This window comes from Coregonus clupeaformis, unplaced genomic scaffold (assembly GCF_020615455.1).
Source record: "Coregonus clupeaformis isolate EN_2021a unplaced genomic scaffold, ASM2061545v1 scaf1232, whole genome shotgun sequence".
NCBI lineage: Eukaryota > Metazoa > Chordata > Actinopteri > Salmoniformes > Salmonidae > Coregonus > Coregonus clupeaformis.
The window spans coordinates 121,652-144,757 of NW_025534686.1; the positions used below are offsets into that span (position 1 = coordinate 121,652).

Below are 23,106 nucleotides of genomic sequence, written 5' to 3' on the forward strand. Positions count from 1 at the left end.
TCTAATAGCTGGGACAGTGACGCAACCACACTGGGATCACACACAATGAGAAAGAATATGTGTGTTTCATTGTGCGTGTGTGTGTGCACGTATATGTATGTATGTAAGAGTGTGCGTGTGTCCCAGTTTGAAAGTGTTTGTTGGTGATGAGCTCGTCCGAGGCACAGTGAGGGGTGGGAGGTGTACAAGACGAGCCGGCTCCAGAAAAGCTGCATTTTCCCCTTCATGTCCAGAGGCACTGTGTAATTATGAGCTCTGCTCTACACAGAGAGGCAGTGTTTTTGTGACTGCTAACTGACAAACTAGCCCATTCTACCCATCTGGTGTAGCTACTGGGAGACAATATGAACACCTGCAGGGCTATCTCCAGAACAAGCAGTGAATTAAACTGTCCTCTGAAATAGACTGAACCAGGAAGTGACCGCTGCAGCCTGTTATCTCACCATCCCTGGGAGGCCACAACACTGCTAGCTGGAAATACAGACAGCAGGATCTCTAAGCTGTGTTACTATCACCCAAAGTAAATGTTTCCAAAACATAAATGGTGCCATTATGAAAGAGATAAACTAGGGTCTACTTGAACAGAATAGGACTGACGTGATTTAAGCCGGGGGATGGGTTAAAACTGACATGAATATCATAATTTGACAGGAAAGTGACATGCACATGATGTTGTACAGACACAAAAACCATATATGCTAAAGAATGATGGTAGCCTATGTGACTTCCCAGTGAGAAGAGTCATCTGCCCAGTAGCTTTGGGGTAGGTGACACTATAGCAGAGATAGTTTCTATATACAACAACTCTTTAACAGATAGGCCTAGCTGTATTGAAGCTCCCAAAAGGAACCTCTGCCTGCCTACTCTACCTGCCTCCGCCTGGGGTGCTGCTGGTGTCTGTTACACAAGAGGACGATACTCCCTTCCCTTCACTGGGAGTGAATCCACACATCAAGGTCAGGACTCAGTACCGTTCCGTGACAAAGGGTAGAGAGGGAGAAAAGAGAGAGAACAGAGCTGGCGGAATAAAACACAGTCCTGTACTGACGGTTTTAGAACTGTCAGAGGACGACAGAGAGGGTTTTGCCCTGTTGGGAGGGTGAGGGTCATCTTTATTAAGAGACAGGTGGTAACATGGACTGCCAATCCCCAAATCGGTAAGACTTTATCTACCATCTGAAATAGAAACAGCAGATTATGTGGGGGTCGAGAGAGAGAGAGAGAGAGAGCTCCTGGCCATCATTCCCCAAACAAAGCATTTTGGATTAACCAAAAAACAGATAGCAGCTCTTCTCTTGGATGTATGCTCATCTTCTCTGTCCCTTCAAATTAACCTCTAGGTTTATGTTTTGCTGAGATGTGAATTGGAAAAGCTCCTTGGTGATCATATCAGTCAAGGTCAGAGATAGCTGGAGACTACAATCGGCTGGATTGAATAACCATCAACACATCCCACATACAGACAGGCACAGAGTCAGACTTGGACAGAATACTAAATGTTTGGTAGGAATAGGTGGGGGCCTGTGAGAAGAAGTAGCTTGCTGCAAGCTGATATAACAACACTTTAGGCCTGGTTACCAGTGAACACCCTCTGTCTTCCAGTAGGCTATCCCTGTATCACTCTGGTGTACAATACCAAGCCAGACTGTACCACACCACTCTCTCAATGTCCCAGCCAGTGTGGAAAAGACAATGTTCGCTCACACGATTCCAGCGCTCAGGATTGCTCCTGATCCCATGTTAAGATATTCCTGTAATCCAAAACCCCACACAGAGAACAGAGACTTCATTGGGAGATTCCTCCCTTGAAAAAATCCCTCAGGTAGACAGAGCTTTTGCTCATGCAGGACAACACGTCACAGGTCAGTTATTTACTACGAGCATGGACAGGTTTGTTGAGTTTGGCGTGACACTCGACTTGCCTGGAAAGCAGAAGCCAGATCTGGTCATACTCTAGCCAACTCCTCTGACTGACATTGTCATGTCATTCAATAATTGGTAAATTAATTAATGAATGGCATGACAACAATAATCAGATGAGTTGACTAAAGCACTACAGATTTGGAAACCAGGCTAACGCTAGATATTTTATGAACTTTTGATGTCCAGTAGACAAAAGAGTGTGACGTACCTTCCATGTGCGTGGAAGTCCAGCTGCAGGACCTTGTCCTCGTGGGAGACGGCCCTCTTGGCTCTCTGGTGGTTGCTGTGCAGGGCCTCGGTGTCGTAGGACAGGCCCTCATAGTGGCGGATGTACTTGTTCAGAGGGTTTCCATACTGACCTGCAGGAACAGAAGTGAACACAGGCTTTTAATGGCCAATTAAAAAGTCACAAACCACTCATTCCTCACTGGCAGGTAGGCATGGGGCGCAGTGACAAAACTTCAGAACAGCACAACTTCAAAACGTAGCTAGTCTATTAGGAATCATTTTTAACCTGAGACCATGACACATAGTCCCTCATTACGAAAGCTTTAGCCTTGACTAGATTCACAAGTATCTTATGAATAATATCTTATGAATAATACAACAGCAGGCTGTGTGCATTTCGCTCATTCTCACCATTGATTTAGGTCTACTGTGTGTGTGTGTGTGTGTGTGTGTGTGTTTTCCATTTAATCCTTCCTTGGATAAAGATGTTAGTCCCAAAAACAGTGCTTGAGGAAGTAAGAATAGCTGCACTTTTGAAAGACAGCTGAGCCCACATGATACTACAATACTGTAGAGGCCCAATGGTTATTTTTCAGCTCAACGTTTGCTTCATTCACTTTTCCCATTCCATCTAAAACTGCTGCAGCAATAGTGAAAACAATCCAATTGAAACAATCGGCTACTGCAAACACATTTTGAATCCCTTCTTTGAGGGTGTGTAAGAGATTTACAATGTTGAAATGCTGGGAAAAAACACCCTCCACAAGTTGAATATATGATAAGCACAAGACTGCAGTGTGCTGCCAATGACATCACCATTCCCTTTCCCATCATAGGGACCTAGAAAGATTCCCATCAAGAGCAGCTAGATAGACACCCTTTACTCTGCCTCCTGCTGACTCAAACCACTTTATTAGCTGACACAAACACCATTCTCCATTTCCGGCTCCTAGCAGGGGTTCCAGGCAACTCTACACTGATGTGATCCAATCCCCAGCCCCAGTCTCATCTTCCCTCGCCATGCCCTGCTCCCAGAAACACATTACAACAGACAAACACTGCCAACACAGCAAAATGGCCATTTGTCAAACTTCAGAGAGGGCAGATTTTTTGTTTCCCTGCCAATTCCGTATAGATCTTTTTTTTTTAAATCAATTTGATCACCACAGCACTTTAATTTGATGTACTGGGAAAAAAGGTTTAAAAAATATTCCATAGCCTCATTCAAATCAAATCAAATTTTATTGGTCACATGCGCCGAATACAACAGGTGCAGACATTACAGTGAAATGCTTACTTACAGCCCTTAACCAACAGTGCATTTATTTTAAACAAAAAAGTAAAAATAAAAACAACAACAACAAAAAAAGTGTTGAGAAAAAAAAGAGCAGAAGTAAAATAAAGTGACAGTAGGGAGGCTATATATACAGGGGGGTACCGTTGCAGAGTCAATGTGCGGGGGCACCGGCTAGTTGAGGTAGTTGAGGTAATATGTACATGTGGGTAGAGTTAAAGTGACTATGCATACATACTTAACAGAGTAGCAGCAGCGTAAAAGGGATGGGGTGGGGGGGCAGTGCAAATAGTCCGGGTAGCCATGATTAGCTGTTCAGGAGTCTTATGGCTTGGGGGTAGAAGCTGTTGAGAAGTCTTTTGGACCTAGACTTGGCACTCCGGTACCGCTTGCCGTGCGGTAGCAGAGAGAACAGTCTATGACTAGGGTGGCTGGAGTCTGACAATTTTGAGGGCCTTCCTCTGACACCGCCTGGTATAGAGGTCCTGGATGGCAGGAAGCTTTGCCCCAGTGATGTACTGGGCCGTACGCACTACCCTCTGTAGTGCCTTGCGGTCGGAGGCCAAGCAGTTGCCATACCAGGCGGTGATGCAACCAGTCAGGATGCTCTCGATGGTGCAGCTGTAGAATTTTTTTGAGGATCTGAGGACCCATGCCAAATCTTTTTAGTCTCCTGAGGGGGAATAGGCTTTGTCGTGCCCTCTTCACGACTGTCTTGGTGTGTTTGGACCATGATAGTTCGTTGGTGATGTGGACACCAAGGAACTTGAAGCTCTCAACCTGTTCCACTACAGCCCCGTCGATGAGAATGGGGGGCGTGCTCAGTCCTCTTTTTTTTCCTGTAGTCCACAATCATCTCCTTTGTCTTGGTCACGTTGAGGGAGAGGTTGTTGTCCTGGCACCACATGGCCAGATCTCTGACCTCCTCCCTATAGGCTGTCTCATCGTTGTCGGTGATCAGGCCTACCACTGTTGTGTCGTCGGCAAACTTAATGATGGTGTTGGAGTCGTGCCTGGCCATGCAGTCATGGGTGAACAGAGAGTACAGGAGGGGACTGAGCACGCACCCCTGAGGGGGCCCCCGTGTTGAGGATCAGTGTGGCAGATGTGTTGTTACCTACCCTTACCACCTGGGGGCGGCCCGTCAGGAAGTCCAGGATCCAGTTGCAGAGGGAGGTGTTTAGTCCCAGGATCCTTAGCTTAGTGATGAGCTTAGAGGGCACTATGGTGTTGAATGCTGAGCTGTAGTCAATGAATAGCATTCTCACGTAGGTGTTCCTCTTGTCCAGGTGGGAAAGGGCAGTGTTGGCTTTGCACGACACCAACTCCATCATCAAGTTTGCTGACGACACCACAGTTGTAGGCCTGATAAACAACAACGACGAGTCAGCCTATAGGGAGGAGGTAAGTGACCTGGCATTATGGTGTCATGACAACAACCTCTCCCTCAACGTCAGCTAAACAAAAAAGCTGATTGTTGACTTCAGGAAGCATAGGAGGGAACATGCCCTCCTAATTTGGCATGCCGCCCTGGGTCCTCTCCAAACACTACCGCTGCACCATCGAGAGCATCCGGACCGGTTGCATTATGGCCTGGTACCGGAATTGCTTATTCTATTCTACTGAGCCATTTACTTTATGTTCGTATTCTTATCTGTTACTATTTCTTATTATTGTTGCATTGTCAAGAAGGAACCTGCAAGTAAGCATTTCATTGGACGATGTATACCATGCGTAGGGTTGGGCCGTATGAATATCTCTGCTGTAAGAAAATAAGCTTGATATTGAAATATAGCCACTTGAACAGCTGGAGCCCTGAGCTGGATATAATTTGACACATCTTAGATTTCTTATAGTTATACTTAACTTATAGTTACAGTCGGAAGTTTACATACACTTAGGTTGGAGTCATTAAAACTTGTTTTCAACCACTCCACAAATGTCTTGTTAACAAACTATAGTTTTGGCAAGTTGGTTATGACATCTACTTTGTGAATGACACAAGTAATTTTTCCAACAATTGTTTACAGACAGATTATTTCACTTATAATTCACTGTATCACAATTCCAGTGGGACAGAAGTTGACTGTGCCTTTAAATAGCTTGGACAATTCTTCTGATAGGCTAATTGACATAATTTGAGTCAATTGGAGGTGTACCTGTGGATGTATTTCAAGGCCTACCTTCAAACTCAGTGCCTCTTTGCTTGACATCATGGGAAAATCAAAAGAAAATCAGCCAAGACCTCAGAATTATTTTGGGGGACCTCCACAAGTCTGGTTCATCCTTGGGAGCAATTTCCAAATGCCTGAAGGTACCACGTTCATCTGTACAAACAATAGTATGCAAGTCTAAACACCATTGGACCACGCAGCCGTCATACCGCTCAGGAAGGAGACGCGTTCTGTCTCCTAGAGATGAACGGACTTTGGTGCGAAAAGTGCAAATCAATCCCAGAACAACAGCAAAGGACCTTGTGAAGATGCTGGAGGAAACCGGTACAAAAGGATCTATATCCACAGTAAAACGAGTCCTATATCGACATAACCTGAAAGGCCACTCAGCAAGGAAGAAGCCACAGCTCCAAAACCGCCATAAAGCCAGACTACGGTTTGCAACTGCACATGGGGACAAAGATCGTACTTTTTGGAGAAATGTCCTCTGGTCTGATGAAACAGAAATAGAACTGTTTGGCCATAATTAATGACCATCGTTATATGTTTGGAGGAAAAATGGGAACGCTTGCAAGCCGAAGAACACCCTCCCAACCGTGAAGCACGGGGGGGGTGCTTTGCTGCAGGAGGGACTGGTGCACTTCACAAAATAGATGGCATCATGAGGAAGGAAAATTATGTGGATATACTGAAGCAACATCTCAAGACATCAGTCAGGAAGTTAAAGCTTGGTCGCAAATGGGTCTTCCAAATGGACAATGACCCCAAGCATACTTCCAAAGTTGTGGCAAAATGGCTTAAGGACAACAAAGTCAAGGTATTGGAGTGGCCATCACAAAGCCCTGACCTCAATCCTATTGAAAATGTGGGCAGAACTGAAAAAGCATGTGCGAGCAAGGAGGCCTACAAACTTGACTCAGTTACACCAGTTCTGTCAGGAGGAATGGGCCAAAATTCACCCAACTTATTGTGGGAAGCTTGTGGAAGACTACCCAAAACTTTTGACCCAAGTTTAACAATTTAAAGGCAATGCTACCAAATACTAATTGAGTGAATGTAAACTTCTGACCCACTGGGAATGTGATTAAATAAATAAAAGCTTAAATAAATCATTCTCTCTACTATTATTCTGACATTTCACATTCTTAAAATAAAGTGGTGATTCTAACTGACCTAAAACAGGGAATTTGTACTAGGATTAAATGTCAGGAATTGTGAAAAACTGAGTTTAAATGTATTTGGCTAAGATGTATGTAAACTTCAGACTTCAACTGTATAAGCAGCGGCATAGCACGCACCCCCGCATTGAAAATTAAACCGTCTGTATTTCTAAAATATCGGTATATATGGGGTCCGACATATAACAAAAAATACATGACAGACAAAATACTTTACAATTTAAATACATTTAAGAAAATTAACATGTAGTGTGTGTGCATTATCAGTTAAACATACATGTCATTACAAACACACAACAAGTAGGTCACATGGGGGAGAGGTGTAGTGCCGTGAGGTGTTGCTTTATTTGTTTTTTGAAACCAGGTTTGCTGTTCCATGCACTCATGGCTCTGTATAATACTGTACGTTTCCTTGAATTTGTTCTGGACCTGGGGACTGTGAAAAGACCTCTGGTGGCATGTCTGGTGGGGTAAGTATGTGTGTCAGTGCTGTGTGTAAGTTGACTATGCAAAGGATTTCAACCCAGTCTTTCCTCAACTCTTAGCCAAGAGAGACTGGCATGCATAGTATTACTATTAGCCCTCTGATTACAATGAAGAGCAAGATGTGCAGCTCTGTTCTGGGCCAGCTGCAGCTTAACTAGGTCTTTCTTTGCAGCACTTGACCATATGACTGGACAATAATCAAGATAAAACTAGAGCCTGCAGGACTTGCTTTGTGGAGTGTGGTGTCAGAAAAGCAGAGCATCTCTTTATTACGGACAGACCTATCCCCATCTTTACAACCATTGAATCTATATGTTCTGACCATGACAGTTTACAATCTAAGGTAACGCCAAGTAATTTAGTCCCCTCAACTTGTTCAACGGCCACACCATTCATTACCAGATTCAGCTGAGGTCTAGAACTTAGGGAATGATTTGTACCAAATACAATGCTCTTACTTTTAGAGATGTTCAGGACCAGTTTATTACTGGCCACCCATTCCAAAACAGACTGCAACTCTTTGTTAAGGGTTTCAGTGACTTCATTAGCTGTGGTTGCTAATGCGTTTATGGTTGAATCATCAGCATTTGTTTAATGCCAGTGGCAGGTCATTACACCAGAATTTACATGTTTGACATTAGAGAAGCTTCCATTAAAAGAAAACCCTCTGAGTTCTATTAGATAGATAGCTCTGAATCCACGATATGGCAGAGGTTGAAAAGCCATAACACAAGTTCTCAACAACAGGTTATGGTCAATAATATCAAAGGCTGCACTGAAATCTAACAGTACAGCTCCCACAATCTTCGTATCAATTTCTTTCAACAAATCATCAGTCATTTGTGTCAGTGCAGTACATGTTGTGTGGTCTTCTCTATAAGCATGCTGAAAGTCTGTCACGACTAAGACATGAAAAATAACCCAAGGCTTACGTACTCTTCAATAAAGCTGAGAAAAACTGAGGAGTAGTACCATTATGTAACCGACTGCTATCAAAACCTGGTCATCAGTATTTTTTTTATGACTCTCTGGTACGCTTATATTTATTTAGTGTTGTTTACATTGTTCCAAACGGCCGAGAAATTATATTGTCATCTAACAGCACCTGTTTGGCACACATAATATGCACGCAGCGCTTGCTCCTTACCTTATTTTTCTTGATCTCCAGTATTTTCCACAACTAGTCAAATTTATTCCACACATCCGACTTCCCCTTTACCTCCTGAGCAACCAGTAAACATGGCCCCATTTCAAGTTTATTTGTCATGTCCTCTACATCCATTTTGCCGTCACGTGTTACGGTGTTCAGAGTTTGTTATAACCAATTTATTGATGTGATTATGATATGCTACAGGTCAGGCCCTTTTGGTCACGTGCATGCGATGCATACATGTGTCACGTAAAGAGAACAAGGGTTGAGAGAATAGGGAATGTTTTTCCTAAACAAATGAGGGATTTCAGTAACATAACTTTCAGTCAGAAATGGCTGCTAATTAAGTTGCAGCTTCAGCAACACGGACAGCGGGATAAACACTATTGATGTTCTGTGGTGGTCGCTGCAGCAGGGAGGAGAGAGAGACAACGGGTGCTAGTCTGAGCCTGGCCCGGCACAATCAAATCAATTGCGGTCGGATTCCCTCTAGTCATTTGTGTATCTTAATTATTTCATCAAACAGTGCGCTTACAGCATCAGACACGCTCACTGCATATAGTTGATTTGATAAAAACACATAGGATGTGTCTATATATGGAAAAATACACGTTTAAAAATGTTGAACAAGTTGGGGACAGCCCTACTCCAGAGTCAACCATACCACTGGACCAAAAAGCTATCTTCCACTCTGAGGCAAGTGCATTTACTTTCTAGATTACCAAGGTTGATCATCAGGCAAGGCAAGGACTTGGTGCACTCCCACAGATGTACTGCCTAAATATGTGTATGTTTAGCCTATAGGCCTATAGCCCAGATCAGAAGCTAGAGATTTCCAGTTCCTTAGAATTTCATAGTGATTGTGGTTGAAATGAATGAGGAAAACTCCTTCATAGTTTGAACAAAGCAAACCTGCAGACAGAGAAAATAAAGGAGAAATCACTAAAGACTTTGTAGTTGGAAGCAGCAGTGTTAGATGGAGTTCTCTCCCGGAGGCAGCAGCGACGCGGCCCCTGCTTCCACCTGCTCGGCTGTGATAAAAACTCTCCACTTATCTAGTTCCGGCGAGGGGATAAATGCTGCTCGTTAAGAGAGGGACACTGACGTGCATCGCAATTCCACACGAGGCTCCTCTCTCTCTCTCCTGGGGGGGTCTGTCACTGTGCGGTACCCTGTTATATTACAGGAGAGTGAGGGGAATCAGGAGGCTTTTAAGAGCTTTTAGATGCAACAGTCACACTTTTAGCAATCAACATGGGATGGAAGCAGCCATCACTTATTCATTCGCTTCTTTTTCAGGTTAAAATTAAAGCTGGTACCATAGGAACAGCAAAGCACACTGGCTCCTGCTCATATGTAGCTCAGCGGTTGGCTGACTGATGCTGGCTGGCTGCTATGTTTGAGCTTTATTGAGACTGCCTACTATACTGGCTGATGCTAGCTGAGAATATTCCTCTGCCCAGACAGCTTGGCAACACTGGGCAAATGGTCAAACTGCTCCGCTCACTAGTCAGTCCAGACAGTAGGGCTAGACTGTGTGTCCAGTCTGGTGTCCCCAGAGCTGTCCCTTGGCGGGAACATGATCCCACTTCATTCACACTGAGGGGCTCCTTAGGATCCTGCCGAAGTGTAAAATACAGCCTCTTTCCTGACAGCTGTGTACTATCAGAGTTGAGAGCGTTTAAACATTTGAATTTGAAAGGGCTCAAAAAATACTGAGGGAGAGAAAAAATAAAAATCACATCTGCTAGACTGGAACACAAAAACACTTTTTTTTAAGCGCACAGCACAACAGTGTGGCAAAGGAACAATGCTTTTCTATGAAGGGAGAGCATTGACAGCAGACTATTTCATCTGGGGAGAATAATCATTTTTCCACACTCGATTTTCCTCTTACCTCCAGAATGCTAGAAGTGGATCTGAGGAGATTAGATGAATAAACAGCTGAAGGCAAAATAGCTAAAAGATTATCCTTAAAAAGGAGGGATATGTCAAAAAATACAAAAAAAGTAAGCTGTTGCCACCTATGAAAAACAAATGCCTAACTTTAAAACAAGTGGTTGGCGAGAGCTAAGGCTGGTAGAAATGTCTCCCAGACAGTCCCAAGCCTGTTAAATGAGCACATCTACCCAGTCTCCAAGCTCTCCGCTGATGAAGCCCTCAGTTTGCAGGAAGTCAAGAGGACGTGTGACAGTGGAGAGAACTGTTGAGGCAAAGCATAATCCTCAGAGGAGAGAGCTGCATGAAGACAGGCTCAGATTTAGACATAGGCCATCAATTTCATTAAAGCGCTGTGACACTGGGGGAACTTTGAGATGCTAAAGAGCACGCTCTGGCAGTGTGCCTCCACACAACTCTGGGTAATGAAGACGGAGCACGGCCAGGGAGGGAGGGCGGGACTGGCTCCCACAGCGACACAATGGCAGCAGCTCAACTCTCTACCACGAAGCACAGTAGCCACGCTAAACAGGTTTACACACACACAGCTGGTGCACGAGACTCACCGCCGCACAGAACAGCTTATCCGCCCAGCGTTATCATTGGTCCACTCCTAGTCAACAAAGGCTTTAAAGAATGGTCAGATACGAACAGTTGAACACACCTGAGGACAGGAGCCAAATGAGTTGCTGTTTTAGCAGTCCACCTGCTAGCTGGCTATAGACGGGTTAGCTGACAACGTCACGAAAACAATGTGCACGCTTCAATGGGGCAGAAGGCCGTGTTGTTGTGATTCTGGATGGCCAGATAGCTAGCAACAATGACAAGAAGCTGCCATGTGGGAATCGTTGATGGCTCTTTTCAGCTAGTTTTATCTTGATACCATGTCTTGTTTTGAGGTGTTTTTACTGATGTCACGTCTATGCTAATATGGCAAAAATTCGCTAGCTAGCTAACCAACAACTGTAACGATGTATTTGAGAGACAACAAGCTCATTGTGCAAATTTATTTTTGTTTTTAATTAACATTGGAGACTAAATATATAGTTCACATGTTGTTAACAATCTAAGCCAACCCTGTCTGTTTTTCCTCATAGTTACCCACGCATCGGTTTTGTTGCTAAACAACCAACCTGTCTATAACCTCATGAGCAAGGAGACTACTAAGTCACCATACAAAAAACATGGTCAAAAGAGATTGGCTGAGATGGCCGGTTCCTTTCAGAGATTCTCACAGCTGTTGATGTGTTAGCCTAATACTTGAGAAGCTATTTTAAAACACCATTAAGAAATGTATGGTCATTAGTTAATGCTGTGTTTGATATGAAGGGGACACTCCGTGCTTCACAGCTCTGGGAATAATTACCTGAAGAGAGTAGCTCATACAGTGCTACTGCTGGGGTAATGGTCCCACAGTAAAACACACACACACAGACAGAGACACATTGTATTGTCATGGTGGCCCCAGTGTGTGGGAGTAAACTCTTCAACAAGCAGGGGCCACACCCGGCCTGCCATGACATGTTCTTGAACGAGTCAGGGAGAAAATATTCAGAGAGATTTACACTAGCTTTTTTTTGCCCTCCCCCCAACAAATAGACTAATGACAGCAGCGGTCTAGACTGTGGCACACTGATGGGCAGAAACACAGGGGCTGGTGGGCTTTGTAATGTGAGAACAAGGGAAGAAGATTAATCAAATCAGGAAACAGAGGGGCCTTTTATGAAAACAAAACAGAGCACGCTCAGATTGCCTCCATCAACCACCATACATTGGCATGACATCTCCTATGCATTGTCCCACACAGCCTATTAACATGCAATACCAGTTTAATAAAGCAGAAGAGACTAGAGAGAAATGCAATTATTTGACTAAAGATACGGCTCATTTTATATGTCTCAATTTGGCCAGGGCTGGTATTTCTGAGAAGTGATACACAAAATATCAACAAAATTACACAACACTATAATGCAAAACAGCCTTTAGTTTAATTGAAATGTTTGGTTAAAGAACAAGGTTAGTTCTCATTTGAATATTTGATTGGGGTAATTGACAGGGCCGGGATGATACCAGTATGGCGATACTGGTTAGTACCGTGGCAAGGAAACAAAACACAAAGCGGATTTAACTGCTTTAGGAAAACAGCCCTAATGTTGGAAACAAACATTATTATGTTGTCATCCAGAGTCACATGTATTTATTTTCCAAGCTATGGCACACAACTTAAATACAGCAGATTGTTAAAGGACCAAATAGATTTGTCTGCTTCCTGTTTTCATTTTAGCCATGGAAAAAATATTGTGATACTGGTATCGTCACAGCCCTAGTAATTGCAACACTGAAAGTTTCTAAGAAACGAAGTTGCAACAAAGTGGATTTATTCACAGTTCAAAAAACCCCAGATAATTTAAAACTTCATGAGAATGGGACGTATTTTGCTCTCTATTAGTACAATCTACAGTTTCAGGGGATATGCCTTCCAGTGATCCTCAGTTCTCATCATCAGTTGTTAAATCTCAAAGGGAAATATTTAGCCTGTTGTGGGACCCTTGTACAAACCCACTCTAGCCCAGCCTACAGCAGCCAAAGCTGCCACAGGATAAACTGAATCAACAGGGTAAAGGTCAACTCAGAGGCTGTTGATGTACAACTAACTGTTACCATGGCACAGCCGTGCCTCTTAATTTCCTTTCCATATCACACCATGTCTGTGTGTAGGGTCACTGTCCGGAGGAAGGGGCATGTGAGGACTGTGACCCCAGTGGGCCTCTGAAAACAAGGCCACTGCTGGATATGCCAGGATAAGGAAGTGTTTTCATGACATTATTTAAAAAATAAAAGGCAGAATTAGCAAGTCGTTCATTAACATAATTTCCTCCCTCATCTAGCAGCCACAAAAAGTTAATGCAAAACCCTATGGAATATTCAAATCGAGATACAATATAGGCCTATGCCTAGCCAATACAAGAATGTTGTTAGCCTAGTCAAACCATTTGAGTAGTGTTGCAAGTCACTGACTTTGAATTAGTTGGCAGGGTAAAGGACTTAGAGGACTAACACCATTTGCAAGATAAAATGTAGGCTACTCCTTATTTGTATGTTGCTGGAAGGCACCTGCTAGCCCAAATTGCAGGAGCTGTCAATGACAAGTAGTGCCTGTGGGCTTCATTCTGTCAATAGTATTTCAGTAAAGTGTTTATCCTCACTCACGGAGGTGCCAAGCTTGACAGGCTAGAACCCCTTGACAGGAACAGAGGAAGAGGAAACAGCTTGCGTTATGATGACTCACCCTCCTCATACATTACCATGCTGGGTAAAGCATGGTGGGAAGGTTGTTTGACAGGCCAGAGGACTCAGGGCTCCATCACTTGTTCTCCTGGCTGCGCTTGAACCATACAACACTATGAGTGATGGGTATACCACTAGCCTACATCCCTGACAAAAGGGGGCGGCAGGTAGCTTAGGTAGCTTAGGTGAAAAATCTGTCGATGTGCCCTTGAGCAAGGCACTTAACTCTAATTGCTCCTGTAAGTCGCTCTGGATAAGAGCGTCTGCTAAATGACAAAAATAAAATAAAATAAAAAATACATAAAAATAAAATAAAGAAAAGACATCCAGCCACTGACTATTGAGGGGCTGAAATAACACGGCATTGGTGGGTACTGTTGTGGTGTGGACCAATGTCATGTCCACTGTCCGGTGGTCCCTGTGGCTAGCTGCAGCCTTTGACCACTGAGGAGCTACTAATCAGATGGGCAGTGGTGGCAGCAGATGTTTTTGGACAAATACACTTTTGTGTTGGGTCTGGGAGACATAGTGCTGTATGGGCAATTGTCAAGGGAGGGGTCTGAAGCACAAAAGCATGATGTACAGTGCCTTGCAAAAGTATTCATCCACCTTGGCGTATTTTTCCTATTTTGCTGCATTACAACCTGTAATTTAAATAGATTTCTGTTTGGATTTCATGTAATGGACATACACAAAAGTCAAAATTGATTAAGTGAAATGAAAAAAAATTACTTGTTTCAAATAATTATGAAAAATAAAATTATGGAAAAGTGGTGCGTGCATATGTATTCACCCCCTTTGCTATGAAGCCCCTAAATAAGATCTGGTGCAACCAATTACCTTCAGAAGTCACATAATTATCCTAGTTAAATAAAGTCCACCTGTGTGCAATCTAAGTATCACATGATCTCAGTATACAGTGGGGAGAACAAGTATTTGATACACTGCCGATTTTGCAGGTTTTCCTACTTACAAAGCATGTAGAGGTCTGTAATTTGTTATCATAGGTACTCTTCAACTGTGAGAGACGGAATCTAAAACAAAAATCCAGAAAATCACATTGTATGATTTTTAAGTAATTAATTTGCATTTTATTGCATGACATAAGTATTTGATCACCTACCAACCAGTAAGAATTCCGGCTCTCACAGACCTGTTAGTTTTTATTTAAGAAACCCTCCTGTTCTCCACTCATTACCTGTATTAACTGCACCTGTTTGAACTCGTTACCTGTATAAAAGACACCTGTCCACACACTCAATCAAACAGACTCCAACCTCTCCACAATGGCCAAGACCAGAGAGCTGTGTAAGGACATCAGGGATAAAATTGTAGACCTGCACAAGGCTAGGATGGGATACAGGACAATAGGCAAGCAGCTTGGTGAGAAGGCAACAACTGTTGGCGCAATTATTAGAAAATGGAAGAAGTTCAAGATGACGGTCAATCACCCTCGGTCTGGGGCTCCATGCAAGATCTCACCTCGTGGGGCATCAATGATCATGAGGAAGTTGAGGGATCAGCCCAGAACTACACAGCAGGACCTGGTCAATGACCTGAAGAGAGCTGGGACCACAGTCTCAAAGAAAACCATTAGAAACACACTACGCCGTCATGGATTAAAATCCTGCAGCGCACGCAAGGTCCCCCTGCTCAAGCCAGCGCATGTCCAGGCCCGTCTGAAGTTTGCCAATGACCATCTGGATGATCCAGAGGAGGAATGGGAGAAGGTCATGTGGTCTGATGAGACAAAAATAGAGCTTTTTGGTCTAAACTCCACTCGCCATGTTTGGAGGAAGAAGAAGGAGGAGTACAACCCCAAGAACACCATCCCAACCGTGAAGCATGGCGGTGGAAACATCATTCTTTGGGGATGCTTTTCTACAAAGGGGACAGGACGACTGCACTGTATTGAGGGGAGGATGGATGGGGCCATGTATCGCGAGTTCTTGGCCAACAACCTCCTTCCCTCAGTAAGAGCATTGAAGATGGGTCGTGGCTGGGTATTCCAGCATGACAACGACCCGAAACACACAGCCAGGGCAACTAAGGAGTGGCTCCGTAAGAAGCATCTCAAGGTCCTGGAGTGGCCTAGCCAGTCTCCAGACCTGAACCCAATAGAAAACCTTTGGAGGGGAGCTGAAAGTCCGTATTGCCCAGCGACAGCCCCCGAAACCTGAAGGATCTGGAGAAGGTCTGTATGGAGGAGTGGGCCAAAATCCCTGCTGCAGTGTGTGCAAACCTGGTCAAGACCTACAGGAAACGTATGATCTCTGTAATTGCAAACAAAGGTTTCTGTACCAAATATTAAGTTCTGCTTTTGTGATGTATCAAATACTTATGTCATGCAATAAAATGCAAATGAATTACTTAAAAATCATACAATGTGATTTTCTGGATTTTTGTTAAATTTTACAGACCTCTACATGCTTTGTAAGTAGGAAAACCTGCAAAATCGGCAGTGTATCAAATACTTGTTCTCCCCACTGTATATACACACACACCTGTTCTGAAAGGCCCCAAAGTCTGCAATACCACCAAGCAAGCGGTACCATGAAGACCAAGGAGCTCTCCAAACAGGTCAAGGACAAAGTTGTGGAGAAGTACAGATCAGGGTTGGGTTATAAAAAAATATCTGAAACTTTGAACATCCCACGGAGCACCATTAAATCCATTATTAAAAAATTGAAAGATTATTGCACCACAACAAGTGTCACGATCGTCTTCTTGTGAGATATTGGACCAAGGCGCAGCGTGTGCAAAATACATCTCTTTATTTTGGAAGAGAGAAAAAACACGAAACCAAACACTATCCAAAACTAACAAAACAACAAACGACCGTGAAGCTAAATAACGTAAGTGCACAGACAAGCAACAAACGTTCAACATAGACAATTACCCACAAACACATGATGCCCATGGCTGCCTTAAATATGGCTCCCAATTAGAGACAATAAACCACAGCTGTCTCCAATTGAGAACCAATCTAGGCAGCCATCAACATACAAACACCTAGACAAGATATTACCCCATTAAACCTACAAACCCCTAGACAAACCAAAACACATACTTCACCATGTCACACCCTGACCTAACTAAATTATTAATGAAAACAAAGATAACTAAGGCCAGGGTGTGACATAACTTCCCTTAAGGTGCGAACTCCGGGCGCACCAGCATAAAGTCTAGGGGAGGGTCTGGGTGGGCGTCTGTCCACGGTGGCGGCTCTGGCACTGGTCGTGGTCCCCACCCCACCATAGTCACTACCCGCTTTCGTAGCCTCCTCCAAATGACCACCCTCCAACTTAACCCCACTGGATTAAGGGGCAGCACCGGACTTAGAGGCAGCACCGGACTAAGGGGCAGCACCGGACTAAGGGGCAGCACCGGGATAAGGGGCAGCACCAGGATAAGGGGCAGCACCAGGATAAGGGGCAGCACCGGGCTAAGGGGCAGCACCGGACTAAGGGGCAGCACCGGACTAAGGGGCAGCACCGGACTGAATGGCGGATCCTGGCTGGCTGGCTCTGGCGGATCCTGGCTGGCTGGCGGATCCTGGCTGGACGGCTCTGGCGGATCCCGGCTGGACGGCTCTGGCGGATCCTGGCTGGACGGCTCTGGCGGATCCTGGCTGGACGGCTCTGGCGGATCCTGGCTGGGACGGCTCACGGCTGGCTGACGGATCTGGCTGCTCATGGCTGGCTGACGGATCTGGCTGCTCATGGCTGGCTGACGGATCTGGCTGCTCATGGCTGGCTGAAGGATCTGGCTGCTCATGGCTGGCTGAAGGATCTGGCTGCTCATGGCTGGCTGAAGGATCTGGCTGCTCATGGCTGGCTGACGGATCTGGCTGCTCATGGCAAGCTGACGGATCTGGCTGCTCATGGCAGGCTGACGGATCTGGCTGCTCATGGCTGGCTGACGGATCTGGCTGCTCATGGCTGGCTGACGGATCTGGCTGCTCATGGCTGGCTGACGGATCTGGCTGCTCATGGCTGGCGGAAGGCTCTGGCTGCTCCTGTCTGGCGGAAGGCTCTGGCTGCTCCTGTCTGGCGGAAGGCTTCGGCTGCTCCTGTCTGGCGGAAGGCTCTAGCGGCTCCTGTCTGGCGGAAGGCTTTAGCTGCTCCTGTCTGGCGGAAGGCTTCGGCTGCTCCTGTCTGGCGGAAGGCTCTAGCGGCTCCTGTCTGGCGGACGGCTTTGCAGGCTCAGTACAGACGGGCAGTTCAGGCGCCGTTGGGCAGACGGGCAGTTCAAGCGCCGTTGGGCAGACGGGCAGTTCAGGCGCCGTTGGGCAGACGGGCAGTTCAGGCGCCGTTGGGCAGACGGCAGACTCTGGCCGGCCGAGACGCACTATAGGCCTGGTGCGTGGTGCCGGAACTGGAGGTACCGGGCTGAGAACACGCATCTCAGGGCTAGTGCGGGGAGAAGGAACAGGGCATGCTGGACCCTGGGGACGCACATAAGGCCTAGTGCATGGTGCCGGAACTGGTGGTCCCGGGCTGAGGACACGCATCTCAGGGCTAGTGCGGGGAGCAGCAACAGGCCGGGCCGGGCTGGCGACGCACACCGTAGGCTTCGTACGTGGCGCAGGAACAGGCCGGGCCGGGCTGGCGACGCACACCGTAGGCCTTGTGCGAGAGGCAGGAACAGGTCGGACCGGGCTGGAGACGCGCACCGTCCATTTGGTGCGAGGGGCCGTAACAGGCCGGACCGTACTGGGGACACACACCACTGGCTCTACCCCGGGAACTGGAACGGGCCGGACCGGACTGGCAACACTCCCCAGTACCTCTCGCCGTGCCTCCAAACCTCCTTTCCCTTCTTTAACCAGTAGCCCCCGTAACCTGGTGGCCTTTTGTATTCGCCCCTTCTCTGCCTCCGTCAGCCCCGTCGTCCATGCCCTGTGCCCCCCCCTAAAAAATTATTGGGGGTGCCTCTCGCCTTGCCTCCGTGCTGCCTCCTCATATCGCCTCCTCTCGGCTTTAGCTGCCTCCAGCTCTTCACGAGGGCGGCGAACTTCTCCCGGTTGTGCCCAAGGACCCTTTCCATCCAGTATCTCCTCCCATGTCCATGAATCCTGTGTAGGTGGGTCCTGTTGCCGCTTGACACGCCGCTTGGTCCTAGATTGGTGGGTAATTCTGTCACGATCGTCTTCTTGTGAGATATTGGACCAAGGCGCAGCGTGTGCAAAATACATCTCTTTATTTTGGAAGAGAGAAAAAACACGAAACCAAACACTATCCAAAACTAACAAAACAACAAACGACCGTGAAGCTAAATAACGTAAGTGCACAGACAAGCAACAAACGTTCAACATAGACAATTACCCACAAACACATGATGCCCATGGCTGCCTTAAATATGGCTCCCAATTAGAGACAATAAACCACAGCTGTCTCCAATTGAGAACCAATCTAGGCAGCCATCAACATACAAACACCTAGACAAGATATTACCCCATTAAACCTACAAACCCCTAGACAAACCAAAACACATACTTCACCATGTCACACCCTGACCTAACTAAATTATTAATGAAAACAAAGATAACTAAGGCCAGGGTGTGACAACAAGCCTGCCAAGAGAGGGCCGCCTACCAAAACTCACGGGCCAGGCAAGGAGGGCATTAATCAGAGGCAACAAAGTGACCAAAGATAACCCTGAAGGAGCTGCAAAGCTCCACAGCGGAGATGGGAGTATATGTCCATAGGACCACTTTAAGCCGTACAATCCACAGAGCTGGGCTTTACGGAAGAGTGGCCAGAAAAAAGCCATTGCTTGAATAAAAAAATAAACAAACATGTTTTGTGTTCGCCAAAAGGCATGTGGGAGACTCCCCAAACATATGGAAGAAGGTAATCTGGTCAGATGAGACAAAAATTTAGCTTTTTGGCCATCAAGGAAAACGCTATGTCTGGCGCAAACCCAACACCTTTCATCATCCCGAGAACACCATCCCCACAGTGAAGCATGGTGGTGGCAGCATCATGCTGTGGGGATGTTTTTCCCATCGGCAGGGACTGGAAAACTGGTCATAATTGAAGGAATGATGGATGGCGCTAAATAAAGGGACATTCTTGAGGGAAACCTGTTTCAGTCTTCCAGAGATTTGAGACTGGGACGGAGGTTCACCTTCCAGCAGGACAATGACCCTAAGCATACTCCTAAAAGCAACACTCGAGTGGTTTAAGGGGAAACATTTAAATGTCTTGAAATGGCCTAGTCAAAGCCCAGAACTCAATCCAATTGAGAATCTGTGGTATGACTTAAAGATTGTTGTACACCAGCGGAACCCATCCAACTTGAAGAAACTGGAGCAGTTTTGCCTTGAAGAATGGGCAAAAATCCCAGTGGCTAGATGTGCCAAGCTTATAGAGACATACCCCAAGAGACTTGCAGCTGTAATTGCTGCAAAGGGTGGCTCTACAAAGTATTGACTTTGAATAGTTATGCACGCTCAAGTTCTGTTTTTTTGTCTTATTTCTTGTTTGCGTCACAATAAAAAATATTTTGCATCTTCAAAGTGGTAGGCACGTTGTGTAAATCAAATGATACAATCCCCCCAAAAAAAATCACATTTAATTCCAGGTTGTAAGGCAACAAAATAGGAAAAATGCCAAGGCGAGGTGAATACTTTCGCAAGCCACTGTAGCTAGTAGGGCTGGGAATTGCCAGCGACCACACAATATGATATTAGCACGATACTTAGGTGCCGATACGATACTGCGATTTTATTGCGATTTCATGTACCAAACATATTGCTCACTATATGTCTGCTGCAGAGAGACGAGAGAGCATGAGAAAATGAGTTTTAATCAGTCAGGGAAATAAGTGCTGAAAACATGTTGGCTCACCATTTTAAAAGGAAGATGGAGAACAAGCTATAGGATGAAAAATAGCAGAGTTTTGGCGCAGGTACAGCCGACTGTCTCTAGCGAACGCTGCCTGCAGTAGCAAAACAAAGCACAATTAACTATCTACCCCCCATCACTAGTAGCTAGGTACAATGTTCCTCCTCATTCCATGCATGCTTAGAAGAAGTTCATCTGAACTACTGTACAGGCTGTGGGGTCCATTGCTCACGTGACGCTAAAATAGTTATGAAGCAGCTATTATGGCTCACACAGCACAATTTCTGCACATAGAACTAGGTTAGCCTATTGTGGAAAGTCACATCAGTGGCCAAAGGAGATTGTGATGTGAAGGCATGTTTCTATGGGCTGAGGGCTCAGCACAAAATGATAACTAGACTAGGCCCACACACACAAATTATACTACTACACACATACACATCTAAAAACATTGCGGTTTTGAGTAGATTTCTTAATTCTAGTCTTACTCAACATCCACTTGAATATGATGCAGAGAGCAAAGAAACAAAAAGGCAGGCTAGAAGTCTGACTGTGTTAACAAGCAAAGAGCCTAATGAAGTCAGAACTGAATGTGATTCTGCTTACAGCTCCCAGCTGAAAGAGATACTGCTGTGAAAAGAATAGTGATGACACTGGAACACCATTAAAGGACTATCGCCGAGCAGCTTAACACAGGAACCATTTTCAGGTCAATGTTTGTTTACTATTGTCTTTCAGGAAACTGCAAGTCAAAACACTAGTGGTAGAACCATGCACTCTGAATAAAGCCAGACAAACTGACAGGGAATGTAATAACACAGTCATTATAGAAATACAAATGTCAGGCACCATGTCACAAGTCTCAGAATGAACAAACTAGCCAACCATTTCACAGTTTCTCCTAAAAAGAAAGCAGCAGAGGAAACGGTGCTTCAACAAACCAATGTGGTGAGTCTGATAAGCAATGACTGGTAGGTCCCTGTCAGTAAAACATCACTGGTAATCTTTATTGATTGTTTATGCTTGGCTACAGATTTCAGTTTACTAAATTGTTGCAATTGTTGCTTGATTGTCTTCAGAGGGCCTAGGCCTAATTCGACTAGTACATATTAAAGCAAGAAGCCTAAAATGGGACTGGCGAGAACAAATAGGCCTGCTTATAAGATTAATACAAATGCCTCAACACAAAAACCATTCAGCATCCATTTTGCTGAGGTCCACAATACTGTCAACCAGGAAACCTATGACATTACAACAGCAGTGACATCACCTCTAAAAGGTCATGTTTTTAAAAAAATCTTTACTCCCTCCCTGTGTTTTTCAACCATTCACACACACACACAACACACAGCAAAGCACCCAATTCCTGTCAGTGCAGTGACCCATGTTTTTAATCTTACAGTGCATGTTGGTGGTGCACACACTACTCTGTCTGCTCACCCTGGGATGGAACAGAATGGAAACAGCTCCGCCCATCATGTCACTGAGTTCACACTACTGCAGCGACACACACTACGGCCAGCTTAGAGCGGGAGTGTCTTTATTGAAAGTCCCTGGAATGTTGCAACCCTACAGTCCATGCACTACAGTAAGAGTACGATGCAATGCAGCTGTGGGCTAATCATGGCTTATTCAGAGGAGGTTTAAATTAGGAGCAAAAAAACTATTGTGTGAATCACATTTCCTCCTAAGGTGAAGAAATGTAATATTGCCTTGGGTTTCAATACTACACTACCACTAGACAAACTTCCCTGTACTTCATACATAGGGCCTATTTGTGTATAGGCTGTATATTAGGCTACACCTGAAACATGGAAAAGGTGCCCTTGAGCGGTGAAAATCCAATTAAGCAATCTCTGACCTTGGTTGGCAATACACCAGACAAGAACACTAGCATTTTCACAACTTGGAAAATACACCGAAAATAAGAATGTTGACAACAAAGAGGGCGAGATGGGGGAGTGGTGTGGGGAAATGAGATAGCTACCAGCAGAGTGCACTTTATCTGATTGGATGAGTCAAGGAGAATCCTTTGTGGCCACATACTGTATGAAGTGTGATACCAATGGAGAAAAAAATATCTAAAGTTAGGGGCATATTTTGCCCGTTGACTTGTTTTGGAAAAGATTGGGGCAGCTTTTCCTGTCAAGAGCCTTCTGGGGCAAATATGGAAAATCTCGGGTCAAAAATGCACAAAGCCCCTCTGCCCCAGTGCATTTCTGACACTGACATTGCACATCTTGAATACAGTCAATAATATTTGCCTTTGTTAGTTTGTGAGTGTGAATATACTAGAATGCTGCTCTGTATGCTTCAAACTAACAAAATACAATATCAAGTGTTTTTATAACAATGTCAATTGTGGAGACTCATTGAAGTTTAATATTTGGACATGCGAGGGGAAATATAATCCAGGATTACATATTTTTCCACAACCCCACATTCTGAAAGGCTTTGCTATGCCTCCCTGACAAGCCACTGCGTATTACCAAAGCACAGGACTCAGTGCAACTCCTGATGGCTCCAAAACACGGTTTTATTCTCCACATACAAACAAGGCCTTTAGGCAGTCTCTCTCTCTATGACATCTTCTAAT

General features: G+C 45.1%; 1 protein-coding gene across 1 annotated transcript in view; it reads right to left on the minus strand.

The window, feature by feature from the left end:
- The window catches only part of LOC121558909 (disintegrin and metalloproteinase domain-containing protein 10), an 85,352-nt gene that overhangs the window by 58,187 nt on the left and 4,059 nt on the right, over positions 1-23,106 (minus strand). The window contains exon 2 of the mRNA XM_041872251.2: positions 2,132-2,282. Within this exon, the coding sequence (XP_041728185.2) occupies positions 2,132-2,282 (151 nt within the window). The remainder of the gene's footprint in view (positions 1-2,131; positions 2,283-23,106) is intronic.